Consider the following 26,991-nt stretch of genomic DNA (forward strand, 5'->3'; position numbering starts at 1 on the left):
GCCAAAAATTTGATCGTTAAGGAATCTTTTTCTGAATTGCCATAGTTCACAGTTATTTGTCCCATGTTTGGCATTTACACCCCATGAGTCCGAGCTAAAAGTAGTAGAAGTCGACGTTAAAGTTAAAAGCTCAAAACGGAGAAGGACCCCATTTCAATAAATAATATTTGTATAGTTAGTCGGCGCCGCTCGGAGGCTTCGCATGGCTTTTGGAGAATTCAGACCCAGTTTAGTGTTCATAATACCAGTGCCACAAACATAGGAATGTTAAACTTTCTTCTTCAGTAGTTATGAATAAAACAGCGACTCTCGAAAACTATTGTCTCCTTTGCCAGGTGGACAGGACTGTGCCACCAAACAAAAAGTTTTTGAGTCTGAGGAACGCGAACGACCACGGCTAATTTTTCATATTTCTATTTGGAGTTAATCGCTGTCATTGCATATTTAGTTTAAGCACGTTTTTAGAGCCATTGGCGTACTGAACAGATCTAGACAGTTGCGAATTTCGCTGGTAAATATAAATTCATCTTTTCGATAGGCGTCGTCCTCGGCGTCGCTTTGGTATGATAATTTTCACGCTTTATGAATGAGCTGCACGTACATTTTTGATTCATTTGTCATTAATTTTTAGGTTGCTTGCTTCGGCTAATGTTTCTTTTTACCAGATCACAGAGACTAAAGAAAAATATGTTGTATTGGCGTGCTTTGTAGTTTCCCCCTCGCGCTCATAGAACGAGGTATACTTGCATATTTTTGAGTTTCTGACTGAAGGTTTTTTCATGCTGTCTTACGTCGACTCTCGTTTGAGGCTTACTAAGACAGAGAAGTAAGATTCGGTGTATTTGCTAGGTGTGACCATGATTCATTTAGTTCTCTTCTCACGCTTTGCATTTATGTTTAACCTACTTGTTCTTTGGTTATTTTCATCCATCTCTCAGTGCCTCCTTCGACTCGCTTTTCCTCTCCGGAAGTAGGGCATTGAAAGTTGGTGCATTGATCACAAGGTATGACAGTTGCATTTTATTTAACATTTTCAATTTGCGGACAGCTTTTAGCTGGGCCGGAATCTCCGATCTTTTGCGAAGGTGTGTGAATCTCGTCATAAAATTGGCAAAGTAATCTGTGGAACCGCTTGGCTACGCCTCGCGGATACAATCCATGTATAAGTAGCCAATTTCATGCTCAGTAACAAGACAGAAGCATCAAAATGCTGACCTCTGAACATTATAGCAGGCTTTCCCAGAAACGTGTAGGCTGCTTTGTAGGGGACTAGACCAGTTTTGCGCCGGTGAAATTGCACTGATTTGGGATTAATTGACAAATAGACATGTTCTCAGCCAATCAAAATACAGAAATTGTTGCTCGTATATTATTACAATAAAAAATAAACAGAGAAGACGTCAGCAAAACCTGCTTGAACTCAATGCAAATACTTTTACATTTACCTCATTTCTCGGAAAGAAATTGAAAAAACAAAAGAATTTCTGGAATATTGACTTCCTGTTTGTCGACAAAGGACTTGTGACGTTGGATTCCACCTTGCGTACTTCTTATTTCGATCTCATTTGCGACTCAGGACGTTCAGTTTCTGATTTCAGTTCCAGTGTGAGGCAGCAATAGGTATGAAATCATGGGACTTTCGCTGAAATACCCACTGCATAGGATCAGACTTTTTTTGTGATCAGTTTTGTCGTAGGGCATTGAATGGGGTAAATGGGAATTGGGTTTGCCAGCTATCATGTTTGTAACTAGGAAAATGGTATTTTAAGGAAAACGACCAATTTTTTAAGTTTGCAAGACATGTTTCGACAGAGCTTCTGTCATCTTCAGTTGAATGAATGATTACAAAGCAAGTTGAATAATAAGTAGGCAAAAATGCTAATTAAGACAAATAGTAACAACAGAACGTGAAAAGGTGTAAGTTAAAAGGATAATTTTAGATTTACATGGTGTAATTGCTGATAGGGCCTCTGATAGGGCTGATAGGGCCGTTGATAGGGCCTCTCACATCTTCAAACATCTTCAGAATTCTGAACGTTGTCGCTCATTGTGTTCAATAGACTGCTTTCATATTTTAGATCACGCCACTACCAGCTTTCAACTCAAGATAAAGGAGGCTATTCATATTCAAAAAGAACTACCTTCCCTCAATCAGCAATTACACCATGTAAATCTAAAATTATCCTTTTAACTTACACCTTTTCACGTTCTGTTGTTACTATTTGTCGTAATTAGCATTTCTGCCTACTTACTATTCAACTTGCTTTGTAATCATTCATTCAACTGAAGATGACAGAAGCTCTGTCGAAACATGTCTTGCAAACTTAAAAAATTGGTCGTTTTCCTTAAAATCTTTACATGTCTGCTGCTATCTAGACCTTTTGAAAATGGTATTCGAGTCACTGGTAGTGGAAATTACCAACGAAAACCTGAGAATTGGGCTCGGATTTAAAAGACAGGAAAATGCGATTGATTTTAATTACCCTCTCCCTTTAGGACCCTCTTGTCAATTTGATGGTAATAACCTCGCAAAAGATTAGCACTGAGCCGTTGCAAAAAGTTAATTACCAGCGATGCAAGAATCTTGTTTCTTTTTCTCTTTAAACTCCCTGACCTTTGGCATAATAATTTATAAAACCCCATGCAAAATACAGTAGAAAAATTGAAAATAAAAAACGAAGGCAAAAGATTCCTTAGGGTAGAAACGAATATATTACGCGGAAAAGTCACCACTCGTATGCAAACAGAATTGAGATACGATCATCTTTTTGATTTTGTTTCCTTGAAAATCAGAAAAATTATGTCCAACGGCTAACTGATTTAATGTCTTACATTTCATGTGGAGCAGTTCTTTCGTTGGCAGTTTATTACAATATGGCAAGTCCATGGACCATCGCTGATAGCAAAGGTCATCTTAGAGAGGAGGTAAAATGCAAAAGAGTTTTTTACTGAATTGTCCAAAATGAATATGAAAACACTAAAGTAGGACTTCAACGGATGCAATGGAGATTATGACGACAGTGATGATAAAAATGATTACAATCCTGAATATAAGATCCTCTAGCATTCTACTGTAATGCACCAAGGAAGGTCGAACACTGTGCCTGCCCTACATATCAACGCAGAAAGGCAGACAGACAGACACAGAAAGACAGACAGACAAACAGACATAGAAAGACAGTTTGACACAGAAAGACAGACATACAGACATACAGGCAGACGGACAGACAGACAGACAGAAATGCAAAGACAGTCAGACACAAAATAACAGACAGACAGACACAGAAAGAGAGACAGAGAGACAGATAGACAGACACAGAAAGACAGACAGACAGAAAGATAGACAGACAGACAGACAGGAAGACAGACACAGAAAAAAAGACAGACAGACAGACAGATCGACACAGAAAGAGAGACACAGAAAAAGGGAAACAGAAAGAGAGACAGAAAGACAGGCAGACAGACACAGATGCAATGGATGCAATGGGGATTATAATGACATTGATGATAAAAATGATTACAACTGAATATAAGATCCTCTAACATTCTACTGCAATGCACCAAGGAAGGCCGGGAACTGTGCCTGATCTGCATATCAACACAGAAAGGCAGACAGACAGACACAGAAAAACAGATAGACAAACAGAAATAGACAGTTTGACACAGATAGACAGACATAGAGACATACGGGGGGGCGGACAGACAGTAAGACAGGCAGATAGACAGACGCACAAAGGCAGACAGACCGACAGACAGACAGACCGACAGTCAGACAGACCGATAGTCGAGCACAAAAAGACAGACAGCCAGACACAGAAAGACAGGCAGACAGACACAGAAAGACAGACAGATATAGAACGACGGACAGAAAGAGAGACAGAAAGACAGACAAAGAAAGAGACAGAAAGAGAGACACAGAAAGACTGCCAGACAGACACAAAAAGAAAGGCAAATAATTGGGATAAAAGAGACTTGCCAGGCTAAGATTAATTTTGTTGTTACTGAATTTGAAGGTCGTGAATGAGAAGGAGGACGTTAACATCCTCATCCTGGGTGAGACCGGAGTAGGGAAGTCCACCTGGATTAATGGGATCGCCAACTATGCCAAGCATAACACTCTCCAAGAGGCCATGGTTGACTCAGAATTCACTGTCTTGATTCCATCTAGGTAAACTAAAATACATTGATATGAAAGAGAATATTGCCGTATACCGATCGCTATATATAGATTAACTACCAGCAGTTTTATCGAACAGCTAGCTAGCGGAACGGCCACGAGGGAATATTTCAAACGCCATATTAAACTTTTTTACTACTTTATTTCAGGTTTATTTTTACCACAGACGAAGGGGAGGGGAAGGACATTTCATTTGGATCTGATGCAAATGAGGTTCTCGCCAGTGGTCAGTCTGCCACACAGTTTCCTCAGGAACATATGCTTGAGACTAACACCACAAGGTTCCACCTTATTGACACCCCCGGCATTGGCGACTGCAGGGGCATCGAGAAGGACAAGGAGAACTTCGAAAACATCTTGGCCTTTCTTACCTGCTACAACAAGATTAATGCGGTGGTTGTTCTTCTCAAGCCAAACAACGCAAGGCTGACTGTCGCCTTCAAGTTCTGCGTGTTAGAGTTGTTAACCCACCTCCACAAGTCCCTGGTGTCTAATATCATCTTCGCCTTTACTAACTCCAGGGGAACCTTTTACAGGCCAGGGGACAGCCTACCAGTCCTCAAAAAGCTGCTGCAGACGTATAATATTGGAATTAATCTCTCTCCGTCAAATTATTTTTGCTTCGACAACGAAGCGTTCAGGTGCTTAATTTAGCTATTATTTTTTGCAACTCCAGACAGACATTGCGCAGATTTGAATCGAAGCACAGAACCATCTTTTTACTCCGTTAGAATTTGTCTGTTTCATTTGGGGGCAAGGGTGCTCTAGAATACCCTTACACTTTTAGCTATAATGATTGTCACCTTCCTCGACCAACTATAAGTGCATGCAAAGAACACGATTAGTAGAAGCGAGAGTGTCAGAGTTAACATTAAGAATCCTGTACTTCTCACTTCCAATCATAAAACAGCTGTCTCCCTCATTTCATTAACAGGTTTCTTGCCTGTCATAAGAGTGGAATCCAGTTCACGTCTGAAGAAGTTGAACTCTACTCAAAGAGCTGGGTCAAGTCGTGCGACACAACTTGCAATCTGTTCGACCTTGTTAAGAATATGAAGCCCCACGAGACTAAGAAGACCCTGAGTCTGAACGAAGCAAGGAACTGCATTATCGCCATGAGCAAACCAATGGGCCAGGCTGTTCAACTGATTGAGATTAACTTGAAGAAGATCAATGATGTAAAAGACCAGTGCAAGGTCTTTGACGCTGACATCAGATCCTTCCAGGCCGAGCTCCATTTCAAGGCGTTCGAACTGAAGACAAAGCAGCTGGACTATCCCATGACTGTTTGCGCTGCCGAAACATGCAAGAAGTATGTAAATATCGGAAAGTCGAGGGAGAGGAATACAGTTTATGAACAGGTCTGCCATGATCATTGCTACCTTTCAGGGGTTCCTGTTGAAACAACCAACAACGCACAACTGCGTGAGTGTGCCGCCATGTCTGGTGGAAAGTGCACACAGTGTCGTTTTAATTGCGACTACACAGTCCACATGCATATAACCTACACTGCCGATCTAGTTGAGAAGGAATTCCTGTCCGATGATGCACAGAGGAAGATCAAGGAGAAGTCTGATTTAAAGTCGCAGAAGGAATCGTTCATCGTGGAATTGGAGAGAAGCATCAAGGAGCTCGAAGACGAAAAGAAGTACATTTACGATTGTGCCAGTTACTTTGGTGTCTTTCTCAAGGAGAATGCCATGATCGCCTACAACGACTCCTTCAGCGAGTACCTGGACATGTTGATCAGGGAGGAGGAGGCTAAGGAGAAGGTGATTAGAGATGACCGGAAGATCCAAAAGATGAAGAAGGACAAGCAGACATACGAGACGAAGAAGGAGGTCATCATGAGGAACATCGCATCTGGGTGCAAGGACAAGAACGAAGTCATTCCCATAGAGATGATCTATGAGATGAGACAGAAGCTTTGCTCTCTGAAGCACAATGGGAGGTCTCTGAAAGAAGCGCTAGGTAAGTGCATTCAGAACGTTGTCGTTTTTTTTGTCGTGTATACGCGAAGCGTAGAAACGACTACTGTTAAGAGGCAAAATATGCATGAGGTTTTTGGAAGATAGACAATTCTCTTTTGCGTGATGAAAATTTCGTACAGGATCTTTCGAGTAAGATACCCGAGGTCAAAACAAAGCACGATTATTTGGACGACAAAGGCCTCTACTGGGACATGATTAAAATGGAAGTGAGAGGTTGTCTGTCTAAACTTGTTCAACGTGTTTTATTCTTATAGATGGTGTCATCTCAGCTAGACAGAGAAAATTTAAATTGGAAAGGTAAGACATATCAAAAAGAAAGAACTAATGACAATGTCACAACAGGGGAAAAACTATCGTTGCCTTTAACTTTCAGAATCACCATCCAATCTGGTTTCTTGATTTATAAAAGTATAGTCTAGATAACAGTAGTGAATAACTAGTTTCTGCAGTTATTGAGTGGCTCAGACGACCTTTCAAAAAATAAAGTAACCGAATTATAACCTTACATTCGAGGTTATCATCTTCCTAGATAATGCAATATTTATGTATGACTTTAAATCTGGCTCTTCCCAGCAGCTTTTCCGAATTATTTAACATTCATTAACAAACAGCATAAGACTAGCTTCCTGGTCCTCCTATACCCTTCCTCTGATAAGGAAAACTTGGGTATATTTAGTATTTTATTTCAAGGTGGAAAAATGTGGAACTTGTTAAATGAAGAAACTAAATTACTCCATAGATTAACTTTCGGGAAAGCTTAAAATAGGGGAATTACAAATTCATATCAACAATAAAAAGAGCGTTATTGATTATCTTTCTTTCATAATATCTATAGCACTATAATTTTCTCTCTCTCTCTATTTTTGTGGTATTAATAATACTCTGGTTGTGTTCTCTAGGAAGAGCAGAGTGGTTGCCAAAACCGACAAGTTCAGGCCAGTTACTAACGCGCTGGCCAGGTATAACTCCTTCAGTAACAGAACCAGCAACAAGAGCAACTTCAATGCCCCTTACTTTTAGAAAAGTAGTTCAAAAACTTCAGGCAAAAAACTTCAGGACGCTCAGTTGGATAATCATATCCATTTAACTAGACGTTTTGCATGTTTACTTTATTACATTAGTTTTGTCCTTAAGGTTTTTTGAGGATGTTAACGCAGTAAAGATATATGAAGAGAAAAAACTTTCAACAATTAGATTCCTCTTTTTACTTCCGCTTGGCAAATCCCAGAGCACCATTTTCTCGGATTTGGTTGAAAAGGTCGTTTTTCCGTGTGTACTATTCCGATAATGATTGACGTTTTTTCTCCAAGGCAAGCTCTACCAGGGTTAAATCTAAAGCGATAGCGTACAGCACGGACTCAGTGAATGATTATAAGTTAGATAAAACGATCGGGGAAAAGATATAGTCTGTAACCATGATTATACTAAAAGCCTCGGGTCGCTATAGCTAAAACTTTTAGATTTTACAAGCACTACAGTGATGTAAACGAACAGTTGTGTGGAATATACTCATTAGTTCTCTTAAGTATAATCCGGTCGAAGTATGTGGTACGGGTTGTAGCATCTATGTAGCACGTATATAACCCGGTTGGGTTTTTGCTCCACACACCGTCATACCTCTTAGTAATGAAGTGCCGGAGTACAAGGACTTGAGAAGCCCATGCAGATCTTATATGTAAGGAGTTCTGACCTGTTTATTATTAAGATTAAAGCACAGTTAAATCATTAAAGTTCAGTTGAAAGCTGTTCCTCCTCTTTATCGTCAGCTCTGGTCATGGTTGTTGCAATTGTACCTCTATGTTCTACGCGTTTGCCACGTGTTTCAAAGTCGACGACATCTTTCTGTAAAACTGAAGAATGTGCGAAAAATTTAAATGCCAATTAGACTGACAAGGGTCCGATTCTGTTCGTAATCTTGAGAGTGATACATACGCCATTCGGTTATTGGATTTTGTTAATCGTTTTCAGAGGGTGCAAGATAGAGCAAGATAAGCTCAATCAGCTCTAAACAGAAAACACGAGGATCATCGAAGTGTTGACGGTTTCGCTTTATCTACTTCAGCTTTTTATATCCGCCGGCTTGTTTTCTCAATTAAGAGCTGAGGGGTGTAGAATTAAGTGAGCAGAACGCCCGCGCTGCTTATTCTTGTGGGCACTGATGAAAACGCTAAAGTGTATGGAGGTATTTAAACCATTGACGCCTTTACCGCACAAAACCGCCTGTGACGAAAATTACCCTTTGTTCCCCCTCTGACGTCATCACCTTTGACCAAAAATGGCATCACTTATACTCAAATTCTGCGGGAGGAAAAGTTCTTTTCAACGATACCCAGATCAGAGTGATTAGGTCAATTGAGCTTGGAATATGCACGAAAATGCTTGGAAACTGGAGTGAAAAACTCAGAGCAAAATTTCCCTCAACCTTTTTAATGTTGAAAATGTCCATAAAATTCGCTCTTGTCAAAAATGTCCGGATGTTAATGAGTAAATAGTAAAGATGCCAATTTGATGGCTATGACGTCAAAAGTATACCACTAACAGAACGACGACTTTTCCTGTTAACTTTTCTCGTAATCCAGCTTGGATATGAGGCAATATGGGGCAATTGTGTAGTTTCCGCCCTGATAACTTGACATGTACAAGAAAAATATTTGATATTTACTATTTACCGGAACTCACTCAAAGGCTTGGAATTCAGCAGAGTAGCCTCGTGTCCAGGGCAAACTGGAGAGGGAGGCCTGAAACTGGGCTGTAAACTGAAGGAAATGTCAAGCACATTTTCCGTTTGGATTCTTTAGTTGGAAAGTAAGAATTGTGTTCAACTTTTATTCCCTCTGCAAAATTCCAAGCTCGGCAACAATCGTCGCTCTCGTTTTCCATATCAGGTGAAAGTTAGAAGTGTAAAGCCCTGGCCAAACGGAGTCGCAAGTAGAAGCAAGTTCTCTACTTGCGTCTACTTGCGAGTCCGTTTGACCAGGGCTTAAACCCAAAAAGGGCAAAAATTCTGAAATTTTGGTTCCAATGTAAATGGCAAGACTATTTTGGCATGGTTGACAGGACAATTGCCAAAATAGCGGGAACATTTTTTGAGAGGTAATTAAAACTTCCAACCGGGATATCAGAAAAGAATGTGTGCTTTACGATTTGGTTTTAAATGATTTTACCAGTTCCAGGCTTTCTGCTAGTTTCGACCCGTATATGCGGTTACTCAGCTCACTTGCAGGCGCTCCCGAGTAAATTCTGATCATTCCTCCGGAACGAACGTGATGTCTTTTATCAAAGCTAGGTCGAGAATTTGTTTATTTTGCTACATATCAGAATCAAGCAAAGCTTGCTCTTTTTATTGGTACATTTTACAGTCAAACCAAGTGAAGCGTACCTCTCAAGTTTACATTAATGAATTGATTATTTGAACATTGAACCCGCTAGTCGTTTCAAGAATGCAACAATAAATTGATTATTGGAAAATTGAACCCACTAGTCGTTCCAAAAATGCGGCTAAGGGGCAATATTACAAAAAAAATCAATTTAATGTTGATTTTTGAAATGACTAGCGAGTTCAATATTCGAATAATCAATTCATTATTGCATTCTTGAAACGACTAGCGGGTTCAATATTCAAATAGTCAATTCATTAATGTAATCTTAAGGGGTAAGCTTCACTTGGTTTGACTGTAATACACAACTTCTGTTAACAGTGGCCTAAATGAAACTATGTTTATTTAAGATAAAGAGCTCGTTTCCAATGCATTTGTATGAGTCACAGGGGACGTTTAATTTGGGACAAATTCGTCAAAATGCCGAAACAAAAATTTGAAATTCAGCTTGCATCGGCGTTCTGATAAAGCACGTCATTTCAGTCAATCAGAGAGCACGTTATATATATGGAGGCTTTATTATAATATAAAATGTAATATCCGTATAGTCTGTCGGCTTTCCCAGTCTCTCGCGCTTGTTTTGCGCGCGCACTAAGCCGCCTACAGGTCAATGTTTACAATTGGATTTTAGCATAATTTTCTACGGTTAACATAAGGATAACAGCTAGTTTTTCAGATGGAGGCCCGTTACAGTTAATGGTTCGCGATACGCTTCTATTCTGGTATTCCTGTTTTTTATTTTATGCAAAGCAGGAAAATTTTGTTTTCATTTAGTCGCGCACTTGGTGGGGTAGTTGATTACGTCAATGCAAACATTTTCCACAATTTCTCAGAAAGCAAGGAAGAAAAGTGAAAACGTTTCCTGGAATTTCAATTTCTTGTTTTTCAAGGTTTGCTAGTTCCTGTATGATTAGCTTAGCTTATTCCCTTTCACTCCCTGTGGAGCATAGGTCCATGGAAACTACCTGCCATCTCCTTCTGTTTTGAGCCAACTTTTCGATCTCTTTCCAAGTGTAGCCTGCCTTTGACGCCCCATTGTCCAGGGTTCTCCTCCAGCTGTTTCTAGACCGACCTTGATTTCTCTTTCCCTGGAGGTTCCACCTCAGTGCATGCCTGGTAATATTGCTGATCAGTTTTCTTAGGGTGTGCCCAATCTAAATCCACTTGCGCCTTCTAATGTGGATGTTGATTCGTTCCTTGCTGTTCTGTTCTTTCCCACAAATCTACATTTCTTATAACTTGAGGCCAGTGTGTGCCCATGATGGACTGTAAACATTTGTTGACAAAGGACTGCAATTTGTTGGAGGTTGCTTTTGTTACTCTCCGTGTCTCGGAACCATACAAGAGGACTGATTTCACGTTGCAATTAACTATCCGTGGTTTCGTCTTTCTGGATATCGTTTTAGATTTCCACACAGGACTCACAATTGTGAAAGCAGTTCTCGCTTTCCCGATCCTCAGTTGAATGCCTCGGTCAAACCCGCCATCCTTGCTGATGTTGCTGCCAAGGTACGCAAAGTTTTTCACTTCATCAATTTCTTCCCCATCCATTCTTCCTTCATCCAAGAACACTGGCAGGTGTTAGAAAGATCCCGTATGATTGCTTACGGTTAATTACCATATCCGCCTTAGAAGTTTCGATTTTCTTTTCTTCGATCTTGCTTTTCATTTCTCTTTCTACGAGCTCTTGCAAGCACAAGGCACGAAGAGGTAAGAAACTTTTGCAGAGTCTATTAGATTTGGTGCGGAGAAGACCAAACTCTTATCTTATTTCTATATATTAGGTTTGTTTCTGATGGTGATGTTAGCGTTACAAGAGATCATTATAGTCATTGCCGTAGGTTAAGTCAAAAAAGAATCTTATTTGAAATTGCCATTGTCCACCATGCACGCTGATGCTAACTCTTATGTCCCTTTTTTTGTAAAGTATTTTAACTACATTCGAGAACTGCACGAAGTTAAAAAGTTCAAGACGGTGAACAAACAGAATTAAAACAAGTAAAGTGACGCAAGAAATTTTGTGATTGTCTTTATAAACCCTATTAAATTCCACATATTGAAAATTATTTTCATACGGATCACGCAAAGAAAACTTGTGTTACAGCGTGTCCAATTTTGGTAACTGAATCGCAAATGTGGGGAAAATCTCGTGATTCCATAATCTTAGGATGTAGTTCCCAGTTTTAATACTAGTTACTCTACATATTCAGTACGCTTTTAATATTTGTATAATTTTTAAATTGGTATAATTTTTTATATCGTCATATTTGTATATCGCCTAATGTTGAAAGGGCGACCCTCGATAAAGAAGGATGCCTTGCTACTTCTGAGTGTCAAATGACTGGGCTAAGCGCTGTACATGACAGTCTGCACTATCCGACACGGTTCTACAAAATTTCGGTTGATACGATTCCTTCGGTGGACTGTGTGGATTGGATGAATGCGAATAGAGTTTCAGTTAGAAAGCGAGAGCGAACTGTTACACCGATGTCAGTTGACATTGACTACGTATTACGTTGTATTGATTCAATTTATAAGGTCTGTTGCGATTATTGCTACTTGTTGGGTTGCAATTGCCAGTTCATTGCACTTAGAAGTGCACTTTATGTTTTTTTTTCAGGTGAGTTTATATTGTTTGCAAATATATTAAGCAAGTTTTAAGGGATAGATGTGCGTCATCCCTTCGAAGACTAGCCAATAGAATTACTCCGTCCTCAAGCAGAATACCGGGCTTCTGAATTAGCCATGTTCAAAACTAGCAAGGGACTGGATACGAATATTTAATATCGATTAATTTGAAAAACTGAGCCTGGCACCTATAGAGCATCTAAAAGTTGGTAAGTTTGCCAAATGTCAGTGTAATCATATCTAAAGTGGAAGTGGAAGTGGAAAAAATTAATCAAGCTAAATTATCTCTTTCATCCTATTAAATTTGTTAGCTTCTGAATAATGCTTTCTGTAAGCTTTTCATACAGCCAACAAACAGAACTTCAATAACGTCTTATAACAACGTTTGGTGTGTGTCTTACAATGATTCACTCCCTTCAACAGTGAATTTCTTTGCAAAAGACCTTATTGTTGATCCACAAATTATAGGAGTAATTGGATTATTCAAATATGGGCAAAATTGTATCCTTTTATAAAAAATTATAGCCAAATTTGCGCTTTAATTTCGTGCATGTTATTAACGTCATTCCGAAAAATTAACCGTCAACGGTCTAATGAACTAAAATTTAACCGTCAAACGTCAAAGGGATCCTCCCATTGAGACTCTCTAATAACGAAACTGAAAAGGGGATGGGGGAGGGTATGAGATGCTTGTATTTTCGAGTTTAAAATTACATTTGATTTCATTTGATCTTAAAGACAAGATTGCCGTGCCTTTGCCATTACAACTTTCGACAACGTATTTATATCCCAACCATGACTGGGATCAAAACGTTTGAAGATTCAAACTGCTTTTAAGCTTCTTTCCCCACGTAGACTAGCTAGGTACTGTGCTTAAAGCGATGGTCAGCCCTGCTGCTCTCTTAACACCCTTTAAAAAAAAGAAAAAGCAACAACAGAAAAACAACAACAACAAAGAAAAAAATTAGGCATTACCTTCTGAGCTTCACCCCTATAAAGAATCACCGTTGCCCCAAAAACCTATTCCTCCTAAGAGTCGTGTGAATTCACACCAGAATACAGAACAGAACTACTGAACTATGAAAACAACAACAACAACAACAACAACAACAACAACAACAAAATGGAAAAAAGCACTATATGATCAAGATTTCTATGATTTATAATCTTACTGTGCCGACTAGAATTTCCCTTGTTTTCATTTTAAGCTTTTGCGGGACCTGCTCAGTTTGGCACTTATTTTTCGCCAGTGCTTGTTAGCGGCTGGCGGTTGGTTTTCTCCGGTTTCTGCGACGTTTCACGCTAGCATTATACTGTTGTGAGGTTCTGATTATTATTCTCAAGAGTTTTATCCTGTTGGACTCGTCACAGTTTGTAAGTTCATTTTTCTCCGCTATTAGATTTGTGGTTATATTTTGTTGAACGACAGGCAGTGCAGCCATGGGAAGGTTTAGGGGGAAGGGGGGAGGCAATCCCATCTGATAAGCCGCCATCTTAATTTCAAACCTTCACAGAATCCCGGGAGGTTTTAAAGCAACCTAGATGATGAAGAGTGATGGCGACTGGGGTGGATAGAGTACACTATCTTTGGTTTACTCCCTCTGTGGCGTTACACTCGCCTCAGGTTTTGCCCCAGTTATTTACGGTGACCGCGTTCGACAATCGAGAGAACAGACTGGACACATGTATTTTGTTTGCTAATTACCCGAACTATGTGCAGGGCTGTACTGTTGTATGCATATAAGTGTTGTAGTGTTGTGTAAAAGTGCTTTAGTATTCCTCTTAGACTGACTTACTCCATAACTTTAATTATAATTATTTCAGGTTCATTTTCACAAATGAAGAAGGAGAGGGGAAGGACATCGCATTCAGGTCTGACGGAAATGAGGTTCTCAAAAGTGGTCGGTCTGCTACTCAGTTTCCCCAGGAGCACATAATTGAAACAACACCTTATTGACACCCCCGGCATTGGCGACTGTAGTGGTATTGAGAAGGGCAAGGAGAACTTCGTGAACATCTTGGCCTTTCTCACCTGTTACGACAAGATTAATGCGGTGGTTGTTCCTCGCAAGCCAAACAACGCAAGGCTGACTGTCGCCTTCAAATTTTGTGTGTTAGAGTTGCTCTCCCACCTCCACAAGTCCCTGGTTTCGAACATTATCTTCGCCTTTACTAATCCAGGGGAACATTCTACAGGCCAGGGGACAGCCTCCCAGTCCTCAAAGAGCCGCTACAGGAGAAAAATATCGCGATAGATCTCTCTCCGTAAAACTACTTTTGCTTTGACAACGAAGCCAGGTGTGTAAGTATTTCCAAGATTAGACTAAATGTTAAGATTTGTCTGCACTCTGTCATTTTAAGACTACAAAGATTTGTATCAGGTCATATAATAATCTCTTTACTTGGTTGGAAGTTCTTTTTTTCAGTTAAACGTTTACCCTACTCTTGATGTTTTAGTTTTACCTCTGCAGCAATGGCACGGCTACCTTATTAAATTATGTTTGAATTACGTATAGTGGAAGAAACCAGGATAAATAAGAGCTTCAAGGTTGAAATCAGGAGCCCGGATTTAAGTCCAGTCTAATTTTAAAAAATTTCCTCATTTTCATTGACAGATTTCTCGCCTGCCACAAGAGTGGAATTCAGTTCACATCTGAAGACGTTGAACTCTATTCAAAGAGCTGGGTAAAGTCGTGCGACACAACTTGCAATCTGTACGACCTTGTGAAATATACGAAGCCCAACGAGACTAAGAAGACCCTGAGTCTGAACGAAGCTAGGAACTGCATTATCGCCATGAACAAACCAATGGGCCAGGCTGTTGAACTGATTGAGATCAACTTGGAGACGATCAATGATGTAAAAGACCAGTGCAAGGTCTTTGACACTGACATCAGATCCTTCCAGGCCGAACTCAAGTTCAATGCTTTTCAACTGGAGATTAAGCACCTGGACTGTCCCATGACTGTTGGTGCTGCCGAAGAATGCAAGAAGTATTTGAACGTCGGGAAGTCGAGTGAAAGGGGAAAGAGTTTATCAACAGGTCTGCCATGATCACTGCAACCTTTCAGGAGTTCCAGTTGAGAGTACAAAATAAAATAACAACGAGCAGCTGCGTGGGTGTGCCGCCATGTCTGATGGATCCGGAATTTCCAACGATGCAGGCACGACTACAGAGTTCACATGCACATAACCTTCATCGCTAGTCTAGTAGAGAAGGAATTCCTGTCCGACGAAGCAAGGAATAAGATCAACAAGAAGTCCAACTTGAAGTCTCAGAAGGACTCATTCATTGCGGAGTTGGAGAGAAACATCAAGGAACTCGAAGAGGAAAAAAAGTTCATTTTTGAATGCCATGATCGCCTACAACGACTCCGTCAGCGAGTACCTTGACATGCTGATCAAAGAGAAGGTGATTAGAGATGACAAGAAGATAGAGAAAATAAAGAGGGACAAGCAGACATAAGAAACAAAGAAGAATGTCATCGTGGATACCATCACGTCAGGCTTTAAGGACAAGAGCGAAGTCATTCCCATGGAGAAGATCTATGAAATGAGGGAGAAGCTTTGCTCTCTGAAGCACAATGGGAGGACTCTAAAAGAAGCGCAAGGTAAGTGCATTTGGAAGTTGCCATTATGTCCTAAAAGTCCGAGGAAAACATCTTTCTGTGGTTTATTTACACGCATTTTTCCATGCTGATTCTGTTTAACCCCAGACTTAAGTATAACTAATTAATATATTACTAAACTGTCAATTACGATTATCATAATACTATTAATCTTGCAGATAGTGATATCTCAGCTAGAAAGAGAAGACACCATGTAGAAAGGTAAGGATAATTCCAACTCGGTGGGAAATGCGGGCAACGGCGGCCCTGCCGATCAACTTTCGCAGTTACAATTTGTTGTTTGCCTTCCTTGGCATAAATCATTAGGGTGCCCTTCAGATTTATTTGTTTGAACTGTGAGGCCTAGGTCCAAGCGCAGTACATGTTGAGTGTCGTCGTCTTGTCAAAGACTAGACGCGCGCTCCCACTCGGCTGAATTGTCGGCCGCACTTCGAATCACGTTATATTTAATGTTAACTTGCACGATGTTTTTTACACGGCTTCTTGTTCAATATAGGAAGAGCTACGTGTATGCCAAACCCGACAATTCCTGGAAAGTCACCAAGTATCTCTCCAAATGGAACCCCCTCAGCTGAAGGAAGAGCGATAACAAGAGCAATTACAGCATTTCTAACTTCTAACTAGAACATTACCGACACGATAATGGCAGAACCGTTAGAAGACTCATTAACCGCAGCATGTTACAACACATTATGCAAGATTTAGAAAATATCAGTAAGAGTTAAAGTAGCTATTTTGATAGGTTTACGTCTTTACAATATAGTGTTGGACCTGCGTCCACTAAAAAAAGAAGGCTAAAAAGTAATACTTTTCTCATTGATATATCTCTAATAGTTTTTGATTTTTTCCCTTGACCTTGGTAAATCCCAGTGGAGTTTTGATCTGTGTTATTGCTAAGGAGTTATCTTACGCTAATGCACCTGCTATGATATTGAAATGGTTTTAAAGCCATTAGCTGATCCAATTTTTTTGCGTATATTATGACTTACAACTGTGCAGATAATGTACTTGAAACCTGCAGCAGGAGAGTGTGAGAAGCCCACAGATAAAGGTCGCCAACGAGGACTTCAGGACTTTTAAGTTTGTTAAGTCTAATATAGGCTAATGTAGGATTAAAGTAGGTGAAGTTTATTCGATAGTTTTGCCTATTTTTTTCCATTCATTCTGCTCCTGGTTGATACAATACGTTTGCGCATATAGTGCCTAACCCAAGTTCCACGGTAAAATCGTCATTTCACAAGTACTGAAAATTAAGCTGATAGAGCATTTTTCACTTGAGTGCGGTAAAACCAAAAATATAGTAATCAAACTGGCCAATAAAAAAGATTACACAAAAAAAATCCAGTGAACCAATCAAAACTCAAAGGCTTTTGGTTTTACTTCTCTTTGGATAATAATCAATGATCAATCAATCTTTATTTGTACTCACTCTTGCTAAAGAAAAAATTACGATTTCAATGACAATATTAGAAGTAAAAATTACAGTACTAGCTGCCTGGAATAACCATAGGGGCTAGCGGAGCCAGGCAGCCAGGTAACATCAAATACAATACAGGTCAGCAAGAAAACTTGAGCACAAATGCACACAAGAATAAAAATGGATGACAAAGTAGCGCGAGTTTTTCAGGCCAATCATTGTTAAAATAGAGCAGCAATGTAAAACCAAACCAGTGCGTCGGAATTCAAGTGAAAACCGCTCCACTAAGCTAAGTTACAGGTTTAGAAACGTTTCTATACTGATATAATTCTACACTTCTCTCTGTGTAAAAGCATACAATAGTGTGACAAACTAGGGATTTTCTCAACTTTTGCCCAGCCATTCATTGGTGACTCACTCGCGCACCCTTTCCCAGCCTTTGCGTCAGCTACATGTATGGTTCTTGTTTGGGTCCTTGGGATTCGGCAGCGTCAGAAGCTGTTACTTTACCCGATAGCTATTAACAAACAATAATAATTTCGGTTCTGGTTTTTAATTTTTTCACTTTTAATTTAAAATCGTTTCAATCGAGTTTTTACGGGTTTCTATTAATTTAAAATAACTTCATACTTTCGAGACCTTTCAAGAGTCCTTTCGTCTACAAAGCGTTCAAAAACTTTGAGTGCAATCACCTTAACGTTCAGTGCTAGGTAGGAAAAAATACTAATTCACGATTTGATCTCACAGTATATAAATCCTTCGCACACCCATGTTGACTTCACATATCCTCTAAATATTTCTGTAACCAGTAGGATTTTATGAGATATCTGAGGAGATTGACCTACTGTCCAACCCCCAACCTGTAGGGCCAGGGTTTGTTTGTTAGGGCACGGTCCTTACGATCCCGTTATTTGAAGGCGCTGGATACTCGCCTTTTGCTCAACCGTTGCTAAGCTGTAGTTTGTAGGGAACTGGATTGCCAGGGTCACAAGGAGGGAGCCTGTTTGACACAGTGGGCATTTCTCAGCATTTCGAGGGTGCACCTGGTGACCCTAGTGCGCCCTACCGAGACCCACCTTGACTACGGCGACTGCGCCCGCAGTACGAGTGCCTGTCGATACCGAACTTTTCTCAGCTGTCCCTCCGACACGACACGAGATTAAAACAGTCTTTTTCTTCGCAGCTAACAAAAATAAAAACAATGGCAAGGTTGCTTTAATTAGCTTCTTTTGATACCTACCTCGAGAATTCTGGGTTTAATTTGACGAGAAACAAGATATTGTGAGAACATAACACGACTATTATCCCCCTGGCGACACACAACGAACTAGAAGCGAGTTGCCGTACGCGGGAACCCATTTTTGGCACCAAATTAAAAGCTTGCAATTGAAGGCACAAAAAGAGGCCTCATAGTTTTCACTTGCTACAATCTGATATGGTCATTGGAATTATTCCTTTTCGTAAATATTCAATGCCGTCTCCAGTGAGAAAAGATAGCGAATTCAATGCCTTTCCTCTGAAAATACACTGCTATCAGGACAGTGGGTCCGTGGGTCATTCGTCCATTCAATTTTCGTTTAAAATCAAAAATTGAAAATTGATATCAATTTTTGATTTTCATGATTTTTTATCATAAAAAATAAGATAGTGCTAAATGGAAAATGTTTGACTATTTTCCTTCCGGTAGAACATTGAAACAGAACTTATATTTTTATTTTAGTCCTGTCAACAATGAAGAGAAAAATGGAACTAAGCGGCAATTTTGTTTCTCCGACAATGTTGCAGTCTGTGGCATGGCTTAGTTTTTCTGATTTCGATGGAAGTCTAAGAATGGAAAATGGAAAATTGAAATCAATTTTCAATTTTTGTTTTTGGGCAAAGACTTTGCGCACTCCAAGCGACAAAAGTACCCCAGAGGGAGCTGGGGGAGGGAACGCTTCGTCCTGTTCCCCAGTCCCTAGCGGCCTTGTGTCTGCCATCTTGAATGCCCCGGAAAGACCTTGGGAAAGAGTTTTCAGGAAGGAAGCGGCAAATTTAACAGTCTTGAGCAGTCTCCACTACTATGGACGACGTAAGCGTCGAGTACGTAAAAGATCTTGTTGTGACTCAGCGGAAAACATACTCTAAAGTCAGTTCGTTGCTAAAAGAAGCGTATCCTGATAGGAGAGGACACAGTTTAAGGTCAGTTCGAAGGTTTTGTTAAAGAATGGGATACACGGGCAAAATCGCCTGTCAAATGATGAATTGGAACAGTGCACCAAGGAAGTTGTTGCTCGGGTTAGTATCCATGAACTGTTTGTGTTGTTTGTGAAAAACCTACTGTTTTATTTGCTACTCAAAAAGACAAACTTTGGTTATTTTCTGGAAGATGTAAATACTCACCTGGCAGACTGATGCAACACCCATAGGATACATACATTATTAAACCATTGATGCATTATTATTCAAGGTTGGATCCACATGGGGTAGAAAAATGGTGAAAGGATATATGGCCAGTTGTGGTATAACAGCGGGTGACAAGCGCATTGGAAGAACTTTGTCACTTGTGTCTCCTCTGTACCAAGTCCAGAGGAATTCCAACACTGCCAGGCTAACCAATCCCTTTCCTTACCATGCTGACTATTTTGGTCACAATTTGCACATGGACCAAAATGAGAAACTGACAATGTATGGTTTAACTGAGGTCAGTGCATGTGATGGCTATAGTGGAAAGATTGTGGCTTTTGCAACAATGCCAGTGAAGAACAATGTATTGATCTATGAGCATATTAATTTTACAGGTATTCAACAATAATAATTGTTTAAAATTGTAATTCTTTTACTAAGGGTAAGAATTGTTTTTACAGTTGTCACCATGAATATTACATGACAGTAACTTGTTGACTAGAAGTATTACATAAATTCTCAGTCACTTACCTTGCAAAATGTACCTACCTCTTCTCAATCAGAAGTGCTCAAAAGTTGTGGCCTAAGCCAGAGTAGTTAAAACAAAAACTTTTTTTTTCAAAGTTTAGGTCTCTAGTAAGGAAACAAGCACTTCTCTATTTGTTGCAAGAAAATCCTTGCATCACTACTGTCCAATTTATATAAAATATCTGATTCCCCCCCCCCCCCCAATACCCTCTGACAAATATTAATAGCAAGGTTAAAATATTGGTGACTGTAAACAGCCAGGCAAAAATGGACACATTGAAGAAAGATCAAGAAACCAGTAATTCAAAACTGATTTCTTTTTATGCCTGAGTCAAGATTAACTATCACGCTTTATGTTTGCTTCTTTTTTTTGAAGAACTGCTGTCATCCAGCATGGCGTTTGGGACCAACTAAGAGTGGACCATGGGACAGAGTTCTATCTCTCCTTATTTGTACAAGAAAAATTGATGCCTTATAGGACCAATACAAGAAGAGTGCCTTTCATTCAAACAACATCCAAGCAGGTGTATGCATAGTCAACATATATAACTGTGTGTCACTTGACAGACTCAATTTTCACTTTCTTGATTAACATTTTTTTTTGTCAAAACTTCATGTGGTTTGTGCAGCAGTGTACCGGTAAGTGATGCCTTCTGTTAACCGCATATGTTTTGTTTTTTTCATTTCAAGAATCATCCTGCAGAGAGAAAATGGGTAGAGTTTAACACACGTGTCAACTACCCTATAAAACCAGCTCTAAATGCCATGGTGAATGAAGACCTCATAAATACGGATGATGACGTGAACAAGTTCTGTGTGTCATGGTTTACCTCCAGGACAGCAGACATTGGAATCAAACAAGTGATTTCCATCCTATCCCTGGTAAGTGTTTGTTGTGATGGTTTGGTGTTCAAACCAAGGGAGTGGAAAGTCAATACATCCCAGTTTTGGTAGACTACCAATTTAAGTATTCCCCTCCCCCACCCCACACCCCTCATACACACAAAATTGTATATGAACAAATTTCCACTTTAGCATCAGGAAAGGAAGAATTTAGGTCATATTACTGACTAATTCAAGTTTTAAAAATTGTGCTGCATTACCAGTATTAACTAGATCATGTTTCTTTTTGTGCTTGCCTTTATTCTTACAGGGAAGGGAGTTCCAGACAAGAGAATGGAGGAAAATAAAAAGACATTTATTCTTCCATCTATAGACATGCTTCCCACTAGTGAAGAAGCTGTACTTGCTTATGAAAGGGAAGATGGTCATGTTAGTCTCCCAGAAGTGTTTGACACTGATCTCCTTTCTGGGAACCAACAACTCCAGAACTTGTGTTTTGATAACTTTAATGCTGCTTATCCTAGTTTTGATGTCATTTTCCATTGCCTTGTGAATGGTAATCATTACCCTTTTAAAGAGGGTCTACAGTATTTCATTGACCTAACAACAGCATTAAATCCTAACTGACTGTTACAACTACCATAATGATATCAATATAAATGTTTATTTTTATGAACATTCAATACTCATCACATCAGTAGAAAAGTAACACAACTGTGTAGAACCAGCTGATGTTGACTTTTGACACAATTCATGTCTTCCTGTGAAATATTAATATTTACTTACATCAAAATTTGAAATAATTACTACAGTGGTAAAATACTTAAAGTGACTGTGAAGAAAGCCATCCATAGGCAACTGATCATGAATAAAATGTTACAATTTTTAACACTGTTTCTACTTTAACAATATCAACCTGAATAAAACAACATCTGCATTTATACAGGGGCACATGAAATAATTTATCTTGAAACAGCAAGACTGAAAACAGCTACAATTCTGAATGAAATACAAGTGCACTGAAAAGCCAGTAAATTCAACACTGGACTTTGTTTTCTTTTTACTTTTAATTACTGGAATTATTTTCATCACACTTGATCAATCCCCTTACCCCAACTAAAAACTCATCTATGCCTTCAAATTGAAATGTAGAGGCATATCCTCTAGGTTCATTGCAATGTGGACACTTCTTACTTAGACCATCAGCCCCATCAAACCAAGCATTAACACATTCCTCATAACCAAGCAAGGTATTGCAACATTTTGTTGCAATTACTGGGGGCGTCATAGGTGTTGCATGACATATTTTGCATATGAATGCGTCTCTTAGAAGTTTGACAACTCCAAGCGGCAAGGACAAAGTTTGGTTTACTTTCAATACGTCACACACCATTGATTTGACTTCATTGATTTGAGAATTTACCACCTGGATATCTCCATGATTAACACCTCTAGACCTCTTTGGAGTAAAGTCCTCATCACTATCATCAGAAATGTCATAATATGAAATGGGAGTTGCCTTTGCCTTTGACTTGGCTGATCTCTTTAAAGAAGCCCGGGTGTTGCTAATGACCCTGACAGCATAAATTTTTCTTCTTCCACATTTCCAAAAGGCCAAACCTGCAAAAAAATATTATCTCAAGTTAAGTAAGCAGCTGTAACCAAGGCTTAATACAAGGAAGACATCTCACTATACTTATGTTCAGTATATGCCCATCACTTGCCAGAGACTCTCATTCTATCATTAAAATGAAATATTTCTGTTCTGTACACAAGGCAAACAGGTGGTCACCCCTTGCTCACCTACTTTACTTTCATTACACATTTTACTTCATATCTAATGATAATGCATGTATAGAGATTTAAGACTTCATGTGCTATATAAATCTAAGTTTAGCATTTGCAAAACAATGCAAAAATTAACAGTGACCTTTAGTGCCTTCGTTATCCATTATCTTCAGACCATTGCTAGTCACCAACTCCAGAGAGGGATCATTGAAGGAATCCCTTGCCTTGGACAGAACATAGTGAACATTAGCTGTATCTTCACTAATGTTAATGTATGTCTGCCCAAGCTCTTGGAAAGATGGGGGTCCCTTCTCATTCTTCTGGGTCATTTCTGCATGTATAATTTTTACAATGGCACCACCTTTCTGTTTATTTCCACCAAATGATGCTGGCCTTGAAGAGCTGCCAGGAGTGCCCCCATATGTGAATACTTGACTAAGATGCCCAGAGTGCTGCTCTGCAATTTGTGGGACATTTGAAGAGGCCTGCAGATCCTCTCCCATAACTTGAAGGGGATGTCCATCATCCAGGTCCAGCACATTAAATCGTCCAGACTCATTTGGCCAAAATGACATGTCACCAAATTCTTCTTTTAAATAAAGTGAATTTGCTTCTACCTACAAAAAAGTTCTTTGTTTACTGCTTGCATTCCTAAACTTAATACCCTTTATTTGTTGGCCATTTCATTGTAGATTGTGCTTACTTTATTCCATGCAAACTTTGGCAGAGTTCGCATACATAGTATTTAATATCAGAGTGTACATCACAGACACTGGTTATCTACTCCTGTAATCAGAATGCTCAGAAAAAATTAAATCATCTCAAAATAAAGTACCTTCAAGCAGGCATTATAATAAATACTGGACTCCCATTTAGTGCTCCTCTTACTGCTACTTCAGTCCATACACAATTAAATTACGGTATTTATTCATTCATGCATTCATTTATTTATTCATGGGCACTGTCTAGCTACGATTGTAAAGCATGCTGGGTACACCTGTCATCTGACCCACACGAACTCTGAACTGCTTTCGCTCTCAACAGAAACTATAGTTCCTTTCATTCACACATCTCTGCACGGACTTTAAGCTTAAAGTTAAGATTTAAACTGTAATAGTTTAGACATGAACGCTACCAATGCACATGCACATTGCGGCTTGAAGCCGGGACACTGCAAAATCATGAGGTACGAAATTATGCATTTACTTGCCTGAAACGCTCGAGAAAGTCTGGATACCGATAAGTCAGACGCTGCGATGCGAAGTCGAAGATTCTTTCCCTCGCGTGAAAGGTCCAGTATCTTGCTGCTTGCCGTAACGATAAACTCACAATCACAGAAAACGCGCCAAGCATTCCACGAGAATGAAGGGCTATAAAATATAAATAATTTTAAGACTATTGCTCTTGCAGCCATTAAATCTTTTGTATAATGTATATTCAGACGTCCTAACTTATCTCGACGAGATTATACTTAATCTATTTTATTTTATCTTTTACTAACTTATAATTTTTTCTGTATATATACATATTGTAATTATTTATTACGTGCTTTTATTATTGTATTTTAAACTCCTAGTATAGTTCCACTGTTTAAGGAGTATACTTATTAAAGGATATTAAAGGATTAAAGGCTCGAAACGTTACGCCAAGGCTGCGAGGGACTGAGGAACAGGACGAAGCGTTTCCTCCCCCAGCTCCCCCTGGGGTACTTTTGTCGCTTGGAGTGCGCAAAGTCTTTGCCCAAAAACAAAAATTGAAAATTGATTTCAATTTTCCATTTTCCATTTTTAGACTTCCATCGAAAACAGAAAAACTAAGCCATGCCACAGACTGCAACATTGTCGGAGAAACAAAATTGCCGCTTAGTTCCATTTTTCTCTTCATTGTTGACAGGACTAAAATAAAAATATAAGTTCTGTTTCAATGTTCTACCGGAAGGAACATAGTCAAACATTTTCCATTTGACACTATCTTATTTTTTATGATAAAAAATCATGAAAATCAAAAATTGACATCTATTTTCAATTTTTGATTTTGAAAGAAAATTGAATGGACGAATGACCCACGGACCAATAGTGCAGTTGTTCTCGCCTGTGGGGTCCTGATTGATGAATTCAAATTTCAGACACACCAGCCATAAGTAATGCATTAGCACCCTCCACACACACACATACTGACTTCTCAGAAGGAAACGGTTTATTTGATAATGAACTGGTTTATGTAACTTTGTACAGAAACTAATAACAGCAAACGTTTTTACTCTGTTATGAAACTCTAACAAGTTTAAGAACTCCGCCAATAACTAACTGCTCTCTCCGTAGAAGATGCAATAAGACGTAAATCAATCACTTTTGGTTGGTCATTATATAAGAATTATAATTACGCACCCACAAGTAAGGGATGTATATATGGTCTGTTAACTACCCGCCGAGAACGTTGAAGGTCTGTACTTGATAACTCGGCAACTGCAAGAAAAAACAACCCATGAAGGGTTTACACACTCACGATCAATAATTCTATCTTAACTCAAATTCCTCAAATTACCCGGCCGGTTGGACTCTTCATTTCGAGTGCTGCAGAAAATTTACCAAAGGGAAACTACAGGTGTCACGTTGTGTTAGATTGTAGACAAGATGGAATACGCTCATGGTTATGTTTAACTCGTGAACTGCAGATACGCAAGGGTTATTGTGGTTCACGTATAGAAAGCGAAATCACTTGCAATCGGTCGGTTGTCGATTTCAGTAAATTATGTTACTTAGCTCCTTTAAAAATTGAACATATAGTTGATAGGTTTTGGGGAATGTGAACAACTAAAATGGTAGCCTTTGTGGCGGAGAATGGTGGACCACCAGAAAATACAAAGCACCGTATATATATAATCTCAGAGGGGATCAAAACAGATTCATTTGAGGTCTCTTCGATGTATCAAGTCAAATTTATTAAATTGAAGCAGTCGCGTGTTTGACATACCTGGCTACCCACTTGTAGTGGTTCCTGTTCTGATGGAAAAAACAGAAAGGACGGTCAACGCAAAATATGGATAAAACATTATCGCTGAGTTGTTCGTAAGAGCCTTCGATCAACATTCCATGCGCAGAGCCAAAACTGTGAAACATACCATCCAACTCATAATTGAAAACGTCGAACTTCGTTAAAAGAAATGTAAGTTACCGGTTAAAATTGAACCATTATATTAACCATCTTTAGATAAACCATCTTTAGGTTTCGAAAATAAAAAAAACGTGTCACTCGCGATGGTCTGAATTCTATGATGACGTCATCATCAGTGAGTACAAACGGGGCCCAGTGCTTCACCGTATGAAACTTCTCTGATTCTCTAAGACATTTCATAGCCCTGTTAAGAGCCACGCTGGCTTTGTATCCACCACTCAGTTGTTTGCAGAAATTTTTTATAAAATCCATGGTGACCTCTTCATCAATTGCCCAGAGTGACACCAGAACAGAGCGAGCCCCAGTACCGAGGAAAAGCCCTTCCAATAACGACCACACCCTCAGGCGTAACTTTTCCTTGAGCACTGTGACAGCAACTAAGCACAACAAGCCTTGGTCGTAACTGGACAGCTTGAACATCTGACATTGTTTGCAGGTAGTCTTTGTCTTTAGGGATCCTGGATGTTCCTGTAGGATTTGGAGCTAAAGCAATCTGACCAGCTTCCATATCACCATGCATGTGTTGAGATCGGTAAACACTTTTCGACAGCCCATGGGGATACAAGCCTCCTCAAAGAAAGCCAATTCCGCATTCTAAAAAAGTGCCAAGGAAAATTTGATTGTCTTGTCTACGAGATGATTTTCATCAAGGAGCGCAATCCTAGTCTCAACACGCAGTCTGAATCCATTCGCGCAAAACTCTTTGTTTAAAAGAACATTCCATCACCTATTGTGTTTTTAGTATTTAAACATTTTTTATCATTTACTCTTTAACTTGGTAATGACGTTAGCCAAACGTCGAAACGTCGTAAACAAACTTTTAATATGCTTTTACGAAATGTTTTATCGCAATTTTTTGTCGTTTAATGTTTTTAAAAACCGCTTCTTTTCCGTATATTTCACGAATATGTAAAAACAAATTCGCTTCATAGGCACTGAAGCCTGCCTCTATCAGCAACGCTAACCTGTGGGAAACCGCAGGGCAAGCACCTGTGAGACAAGAGATGACGAAGAGAAAATGGACATGTATTGGCCACACACTCAGAAGACCAAA

At 39.4% G+C, this 26,991-nt stretch overlaps 2 protein-coding genes and 2 pseudogenes across 3 annotated transcripts in view; 3 read left to right on the forward strand and 1 right to left on the reverse strand.

The window, feature by feature from the left end:
* Positions 1–2,874: 2,874 nt before the first annotated feature.
* LOC145485582 (uncharacterized) overlaps positions 2,875–26,991 on the forward strand; it is a 56,001-nt gene continuing 31,884 nt past the window's right edge. The window contains exons 1-4 of the mRNA XM_081464228.1: positions 2,875–2,925; positions 4,014–4,168; positions 4,327–4,818; positions 5,112–6,148. Coding sequence (XP_081320354.1) covers positions 2,875–2,925; positions 4,014–4,168; positions 4,327–4,818; positions 5,112–6,148 — 1,735 coding nt within the window. The remainder of the gene's footprint in view (positions 2,926–4,013; positions 4,169–4,326; positions 4,819–5,111; positions 6,149–26,991) is intronic.
* On the forward strand, positions 11,986–16,426 carry LOC145484486 (uncharacterized; annotated as a pseudogene).
* LOC145485340 (uncharacterized) lies at positions 18,772–21,677 on the forward strand (annotated as a pseudogene). The gene is made up of 5 exons (XR_014049188.1): positions 18,772–19,496; positions 19,669–19,898; positions 20,506–20,656; positions 20,823–21,014; positions 21,286–21,677. The product of XR_014049188.1 is annotated as an uncharacterized LOC145485340 (transcript).
* On the reverse strand, positions 21,810–24,128 carry LOC145484786 (uncharacterized). The gene is made up of 3 exons (XM_081463423.1): positions 23,970–24,128; positions 22,906–23,376; positions 21,810–22,595 (listed from the first exon to the last, which is right to left on the reverse strand). Exons 2-3 carry the CDS (start codon positions 23,336–23,338, stop codon positions 22,042–22,044), a joined length of 987 nt encoding a protein of 328 aa, XP_081319549.1. The 5' UTR covers positions 23,339–23,376; positions 23,970–24,128; the 3' UTR covers positions 21,810–22,041.

This window comes from Orbicella franksi, chromosome 4, assembly GCF_964199315.1.
Source record: "Orbicella franksi chromosome 4, jaOrbFran1.1, whole genome shotgun sequence".
Taxonomy (NCBI): domain Eukaryota; kingdom Metazoa; phylum Cnidaria; class Anthozoa; order Scleractinia; family Merulinidae; genus Orbicella; species Orbicella franksi.

What these genes read in the sequence shown, in the direction of transcription:
- LOC145484786 (XM_081463423.1), bottom strand. Translation starts at nt 23,338, where the DNA reads ATGTCATTTTGGCCAAATGAGTCTGGACGATTTAATGTGCTGGACCTG. An exon ending in GGATAACGAAGGCACTAAAG is followed by an intron (nt 22,596 to 22,905) that starts GTCACTGTTAAT and finishes ATTTTTTTGCAG; the next exon opens with GTTTGGCCTTTTGGAAATGT.